Source organism: Cololabis saira, chromosome 16, assembly GCF_033807715.1.
Source record: "Cololabis saira isolate AMF1-May2022 chromosome 16, fColSai1.1, whole genome shotgun sequence".
NCBI classification, from domain to species: domain Eukaryota; kingdom Metazoa; phylum Chordata; class Actinopteri; order Beloniformes; family Belonidae; genus Cololabis; species Cololabis saira.
In genome coordinates, this window is record NC_084602.1 from 20,260,895 (window position 1) to 20,268,896 (window position 8,002).

At 43.0% G+C, this 8,002-nt stretch overlaps 1 protein-coding gene across 2 annotated transcripts; it reads left to right on the plus strand.

Annotated features, from left to right (window-relative positions):
• The first annotated feature begins 4,211 nt into the window (after positions 1–4,211).
• Positions 4,212–7,381, plus strand: LOC133462357 (cannabinoid receptor type 1B-like). Of its 2 annotated transcripts, none has more exons than XM_061743568.1 (2): positions 4,212–4,362; positions 4,964–7,381. In XM_061743568.1, exon 2 carries the CDS (start codon positions 5,040–5,042, stop codon positions 6,468–6,470), a length of 1,431 nt encoding a protein of 476 aa, XP_061599552.1. In that variant the 5' UTR covers positions 4,212–4,362; positions 4,964–5,039; the 3' UTR covers positions 6,471–7,381. The 2 variants fall into 2 exon arrangements, with proteins under 2 accessions (XP_061599552.1, XP_061599553.1); XM_061743569.1 differs by having other exon boundaries at positions 4,212–4,357.
• The last annotated feature ends 621 nt before the right edge of the window (positions 7,382–8,002 follow it).

The window sequence follows — 8,002 nt, forward strand, 5'->3', positions numbered from 1 at the left end:
TTGCACGGGTGATATGCACGTCCTTGATGTCCTTACGCCTCACGATGATGTAATCCAGCAGATGCCATTGCTTGGAGCGTGGGTGCATCCAGGAAGCCTTGTATTTATTTTTTTGTTGGAAGATTGTGTTGGTGACTGTCAGGTCATGCTCTGCACAGAGACTGAGTAATCTCATGCCATTGCCGTTGACCTTCCCGATGCCATGCCTCCCAATCACTCCTTTCCATATGAGGTGGTTTTTCCCTACCCTGGCATTAAAATCACCAAGCAGAAGGATTTTGTCACTGCTGGGGATGCGCTGTAGGGCCTCATCTAGTTCCTGGTAGAAGCTGTCCTTTGCCTCATTCTCAGATGGTAGAGTTGGCGCATATGCGCTGAGAAGAGTCGCAAAGCGTTGTTTTGCCAGGGGAATACGGACAGACATAAGTCTTTCACTTATGCCGGTAGGTGTTTCAGTGAGACTGGGTAGCAGGCTGTTTTTTATGGCAAGACCGACACCATGGTGATGCGGACCTCCTGTAGGGTATCCCTTCCAGAAAAAGGTATATCCCTGGCCCTCTTCGATCAGGGATCCGTCGTCCAGAAGTCTGGTCTCACTCAAGGCAGCGATGTCAATGCCATAGCGTCTGAGCTCAGAGGCAACAAGCGCAGTCCTTCTCTGTGGCCTGTCAGGGTTGTTGTCCAGAAGGGTTCTGATATTCCATGTAGCCAATTTCAGGGGAACTTTTTTCTTTATTGTTTTTCGACCGCAGTGTTGGAATGTCCCGGTAGGTGCGGTATCCTACCCGGGAAGTGTAGAGTGGGCAATGTTTAGGCCACCTTTTCTAGGCCTTCCCCTAGACTTGGGGTGAGCAGTGTGGCTCCTAAATAGGGCTGCTCAGACATACAGGGGTCTGCCGAAATCAGCTGCCACTCAGATCCCAGCTGATAGCGACCATTATAGCCCTGTATCGCTGACGTGCAGGCATCTAACTAGAGGCTCCCAGTTTCATCCTAACCTGCCCCCGTCATCAGATATCCTGGCGCCGCCAGACTTTGAGTTCAGAATCCATTGCTGTTCTGGATCCACCAGGTCAGAAGTAGAGACCTGTGCAATCATTTGTTTAGAGTGCCACTGGGGATGCACAATTCCCAGTCGCACTGTCTTCACCACAGAGAGATGGGACCTAGTGGCAAGGGGGAAAACCCAGGACAACCAGCACCTCTCCATGACTGCAGGAAGCTGCCGGAACCCCTGTCTGTCTTGGCCCGCCTATGTGTGCCTCCGTCACAGTGCTTTTCTCTCAGGGTGTGCTCCCCTAGCCTTTGTATTCCTGGACTTACCCACAAGGCAGCGGGTCGATCCCCTACCTTTTAGCCTGGAGTCGCGAGACTCCAGTTACCGTGTGCTGCCACAAGGAGGCAAGGGAGGGGTCTTGGTGAAGGAGAGGCTATGTACTGACCTCGGGAGGCTTACGCACTCGGCTCCCTTTACCCAGACTGGGTTGGTCAGCGGCAGGAACTAAGGGAGGGTGGTCACATGCATCCCTACATGCAACGTCTCTCTAGCATGCTGCACTAGACGCATCACTACACCCTGCGAGCCAAGCCCGCCAACACACTATGCACACACGTAGGTATGCAGATATGTGAGGATGTAAGTATGTTGTATATGTACAGTATATGTGAATGCGTAGGTGTATGTATGCATGTGTATATGCACACATATACACATGCATACATACACCTACGCATACACATATACTGTACATATACAACATACTTACATCCTCACATATCTGCATACCTACGTAACAGTACACAGTGTACTACACACATACACACTGCTACATACTATACCGACCATATAGATTGTTCATGCAATTCATCATCCTTATACCTCAAAAAGAGGGATTCTTTATATCTTTTCTTGAATGTAGTCACACTTGAGTATTGTTTTATCTCCACATTGATACTGTTCCATAGTTTTACTCCGCATACTGAAATACAGAATGATTTTAAAGTTGTCCGGGATCTTGGAGTTTTCAAATTTAATTTCCTCTTCCTTTTTCTGTGACAGCAACTCAATGCTTCCAATTGCAAAGAATTGATTTGGCGTTTTCCGCTGCTAATTTACCTCAATTCTTTTTTTTTTTGTTTACTCAGTCCAGTAAAATATATATTTATAAATAAATTGTATTTATAAACCCCCTTCCTCTCTGAGAACACCACTTGGATATTTCCAGGGAGTTGATTATTCCATGCTTTATACATTATAAGGGCAGTTTTTAAAGCAACAATATCAATACATTTTAAAAGATTTGAATTCAAAAAAAGTATATTAGTATGATCTCGATATCCAGCCTTATGAATAATTCTTATAGCTCTTTTTTGAAGTATAGTTATTGCATGAATTGAAGATTTATATGTATACCCCCACACCTCTGAACAATAATTTAGGTATGGCAAAACCAGGGAACTGAACACTAGGGCTCTCTATTAGTCTCTATCAGGAGTCTTTTGATTGACTGTGGCTAACTGTCATAACTTTAGCTACATAGCGGTTATAACTGTCTTGACTTTTGAGATGTAAAAAAAAAATTACGTAACCAATTATTATGTTCATTTTCCTTCACAGATTGCCAGAAATGGCCTGGCCTGGTCTGAAAGGGCCCGGGGAAAAAACATAGCAACGCAGCAGGTAGTCTGGGCTTTTAAATGACAGGGAAAAAAATAAATAAAGATACAGAAGGCATCAATCTCCACAACTTAAAATCTTAATATCTGCTCACCACATTTGGTTGCCTAGCAACTGGCACCCTGCATGAACATTATTTGCCACACCACATCCTGAAAGCAACTTTTCATCGCGCAGGCACTGCTGCAGAAGACAGCTAGCCAGACGGGTTCCTACATTGTGCCACCGCCTGTTCTAGGCAGAAGTTCAAATGTTTGCCCTCATTTTCCTCTACAGCACACATTATGTAATTTTGGCCTTTCCACCATTATCTATTATTATTGTTATGATCTTACTGCATAGAGTGGTAAAATAAATTAACAAACATTAGACAGATGGTGCATGTAAAATAAATTAGCGTGTGGTATTCACTAAAATCTTTCCATGTACAGAATCAGTAATGCCGAGGGAGGGAACTCAGCTGAGAGCATCAGCATGCATTCTTCAGGTGAGGGTGAAGTCACATAATATGAGCCTATCAACAACACATTTGACTCAAAGTTCTGACATCTTACTCGTGAATAGGTTTGTTGCAGACTGGAAACTCGGAAATATATAACAGATGTTAAGGGAGAAGCAGCTGGACCTCCAGAGCCTCAGGTGAGTTCTCAAGACGTTACTGCAAAACGTTTATAACTACAGATTGATGGGAAATTACTAACTTATATCTCATATAACCTTTTTTTGCTAATTTATTGTTATTAACACTAGATACATTAGGATACTTTGATATTTTGGATACAGTGAAACAAGGTTACATTTGTTTTTACTACATGAAGCAGTGAAAGCTGCATCCCTACAGACAAATCCAAATATACTGTTTGTCATCTTTTTTCATTCTTTTCTTTTCTGCTTCAGCATTTGCTTGTTTCTGGTTTATTTGGGGGGGTGGGGTGGGTGTGGTTGGATGCGTGTGTGAGAGAGAGAATGTGTGGAGGGGGGTTAGATAAAGATATTTGAAAAACAAAGCATTATTTTTCTTTTTTTTCTTTTTTATTCAACAAAGCTTAATTTTTTTTATGTTTATGCAGGTTCGATTTAAAGTGGCTCCTCTGGGTCTGAGTAAATGTCACTCCTGTCAAATTGGAGATTGTTCATTTGTTGTGATGTTTTCGTGGTAAGACGCCCCTAAAAAGGCCGTTATCTTCATAATAGCGGATGTTACAAGAAATAAAAAGTAGGATTAGTGAGTTAAGGCTGATTTATGGTTCCGCGTTACACCAACGCAGAGCCTACGGCGTAGGGTACGCGGCGACGCGCAACGTACGGTTAGGCTCTGCGTCGATTTAACGCAGAACCATAATTCAGGCTTTAGAGCATCTTTTCGGGCGTGTATGTTAATAAAGAGGTGTGGATTCTGCTCAGCACCTCCGAACCACGTGATCAGCAGGCGCACAAAGCGCAGCTTTAAACCCGCTTTCTCTCTCTCTCTAACACACACACACACACACACACACTCATGCCGCCTGGATTTACTGTCTGATGGAGATTGTTCACCTGAGGAAGCATCACAATAAAAAAAGAGTTGCGCTTTTCCAGATAAACTGGTCAACTCCCAGTTTATGTGATTATTTTTATTACTCTCTATTTTCTTTTTTGCGGCATGGAGCGACTCTGGATATTTGTCTTTAAAAAATCGCGGTAGGGTATGTATTTTCTCTAAATTACTATGAAATGCGTTTGCAATTAAATTATTTTTTGCATTGTTTTTTTTATTCGTGAGTTTCATCTCCATGTTTTTTTTTAATCACTACTATTACCGTTTCTCAACTTCACCAAAGGTTTTATGTCAAAACAATTATGCAGACCTTCCTTGCAATAATTTATATCATGATTACTGACACAAAATGCTAATGGTTCATTGATCAAATGTGTTCCTTCTGTGTAGGCTCTCCCCTGATGCCTAATTAATCTAGTGATTACTGAAGATGGCTCAATGCTTAATGACCTCCTTTAATTAATAAGAAAGCTGTCCTACATTAATGCAGAGACCCCCCCCCCAGGGCTACACACACTCATCAACTGTTCAGTTTCCCACTGTTGTCTGGCAAGCATCTGCTCCAGAGTCAGCTGGCCGACACACACATTCCCCCAATATCTCCAAGCGAGAAATTCATTTTCAACTCATTAATCATTTATAGCATTGATATGAATCTCTTAATGTGTACATCTACAAAGTGAAGTGGAAGAAGATGTCCTTACATGTTTGTCTACTCTCCGTTTGTTTTTGTTTTTTTGTCTCTTTAGAAATCCTTTTCTGGGAGTCTAATGCTGCTACACTCCACGCCTCTCCACTGAACATCTCTACAGCCACAAACCAGCCATGAAGCTGGCTTTGCACAGGATAGCAGGAACCACAATGAGCACCTTCACAACAGGCGTCCAGTATCTCGGCTCCAACGATGCCAGCTATGACGACCCCTCCGTTGACTCCCGCTTGGTCAAAAAGGGATTCCCCATGGAGAAGACTCACCCTGCCTCCATCGGTAGCTCATTTCCTGAACTTATCCCTGGAAGTAAGGAGGTTATTTACACCGCTCTCGCTACCATTTTTCCAACTAACGCTTCAGACTTCACGCATGGTAATGTCACGTCCGTGGCGATTGGAGGAGGTGCACAGTGTGCAGAGAACTTTGAGGACAACCTGGAGTGCTTTATGATCCTCACTCCCAGTCAACAGCTGGTGATCGCCATCTTAGCACTCACGTTGGGAACATTTACAGTGCTGGAGAACTTAATGGTGCTGTGTGTGATCCTACACTCCCGGACGCTTCGATCTCGCCCTTCCTACCATTTTATAGGCAGCCTGTCTGTAGCTGATCTGATAGGAAGCATCATTTTTGTGTACAGCTTTTTAGACTTTCATGTCCTCCACAGAAAAGACAGTCCTCCTGTTTTCCTCTTCAAGCTGGCTGGAGTTATAGCATCCTTCACCGCCTCTGTGGGCAGTTTGTTCCTCACTGCTATTGACCGCTACATATCCATCCACAGGCCCATGGCGTACAAGCGCATCGTCACAAAGACCAAAGCGGTCACTGCCTTCAGTATGATGTGGACCATCTCCATCGTCTTCTCACTGCTGCCGCTGCTCGGCTGGAACTGCAAGCATTTGGGTTCGGACTGCTCCAAAATTTTCCCTCTGATCGACAAGAGATACCTGATGTTTTGGATCGGGATGACAAGCGCTTTGCTCTTGTTCATCATCTACGCCTACATGTTCATCCTCTGGAAGTCCCACCACCACACCGTCCGCATGCTGAGACGCAGCTCCCAGAGGAGCGTGATTATCTACACAGCAGAGGGGACCAAAGTTCAGACCGTGAGGCCTGATCAGGCCAGGATGGACCTGCGTTTGGCGAAGACCCTGGTGCTGATCCTGGTGGCCCTCATCATCTGCTGGGGCCCGCTCCTAGTCATCATGGTGTTCGACCTCTTCGGGAAGGTGAACGACTTCATCAAGACTGTGTTTGCCTTTTGCAGCATTCTGTGCCTGCTCAACTCCACCGTGAACCCTGTGATCTACGCCATGAGAAGCAAGGACCTGCGCAGGGCCTTCCTCAACATCTGCCATGTGTGGCGGGGAGCAACGCAGACCCTGGACAGTAGCGCCGAGAGCGACTGGAACAGCAGGAGTGTGAGGGCCGCAGCTGCCGGGGCGGGGAAGGATGGGGGCGGCTGTGGAAAGACTCAGGTAAAAGTAGCTCAGGTTACTGTTTCTGGAGTGACTGAGACTTCTGCTGCAGAGCCGGTCTAAAACAGGCGGCTCCTGTTCTGCTGTGAAGAAACGATGAAAATAGAGTAGCTTCTGTACTGTTAGTGCACAGGTCTGTGACTGTGAGATGTGCTAAAAACTTAAGATTTGAACTTAAAAATAGAGTTTTTTTTTGTTTTTTTTCTTAGCCTAAAATCTGTAATACTGTGCTGCCTTTATGATGTCGTATGATGACTACAAATGCCGCTTTTGATTTGTTATTAAGGTGTTTAACACAAGTGATAGTTTCAGTTGCATCCCTTAAAAAAAAGAAAAAAGGAAAAAACATTCTTACGGGCATTTTTTCTTCTACAGTCACAAAGAATATGCTTCGACATTTTAGCCTTAGTTTGAATGTGCAGAAATGGCAACAAATTACAGCTTATGTATAAAAAAAACCTGTTGTATTCTCTTTGTTTACCTTTCTTTTTTACATCATTGTAAAGCATCAATGTGACAGTGATTTCAAGATTTATGGTGAAATTCTGACTAAAATATCAGTTGTGAAAGAGAAAACATACTAGGAAAAATTGTCTTTTAATTCATTATAAGAAATTGATAAAACACTATTGCCAGTGTGATATTTGCCAGTTGTTTTGTTTCATAAAAAAATGTACCTCATGTGTGTAGGTATTTATTTATTTATTTATTTATTTGGCTATTTATATCATTTTTAAAGAAGAATGGAAGGTCATACTTCGAATTATTGAATGGGTCGTCGATCAAATCTTTATTAATTATTATCTTCTGGGACTTTTGCATAGATTTTGAAAAACATGTGCTCGTAAAGAAATTACTGCATTTTGTGCAAGCCTGTACTGCCATATTTCTGGGAAACATCCACTGTGCCACTGTGCTCCATAACATTGTGTACAACCAAGAACATGTAATTTGTTTACATTTACAATCATTTTGTCTACATGTCTGGTATTTTTTTTTAAATAAAATGTAAAAAAAAAAAAAACTGTGTCTGCATATGCATGTGTGTTTGTGACTGTGGTTCATAAAGCTTTAGTTATGTGGCCCACTAAACATTATCAGTTTGACACTTATGTGGAAGTGATTTACAAACAGTTCAACCTTAGAGACCTTAGATTATGGGGCAACGGTCTGAAATCTCTCTCCCAGCCACATCGTTCAACTCTTCCAGGAGGACACAGTGAGACGTTGCCAAGGGATTTGAGAGACACAATCTCTCCTGTGAGTCCTGAGTCAGCCGTGAGACCTCTTCTCACTGGGATTTGTGCAAAATATCTTCCTTGTAAGGCTCTAGAAATATTTCTAGTTTTATTTTATTTTATCCCTCAATCCATTTTTGATACCCATATTCCTATGAATGTTCTGCTGGGATAATATCCCAGCTCCCTTCAGGTGAAAAGATGGGGGCCCTGGACAAGTACACCAGTCCCTTGCAGGTCCATATAGGCAAGGCAAGGCAAGTTTATTTATATAGCATAATTCAACACAAGTAATTCAAAGTGCTTTACATTGACATTAAAAGCGGCAAGACATAATTAGACAGTAAATAAGAAATA

Coding starts and splice junctions, on each gene's coding strand:
- LOC133462357 (XM_061743568.1), top strand. CDS start 5,040: ATGAAGCTGGCTTTGCACAGGATAGCAGGAACCACAATGAGCACCTTC.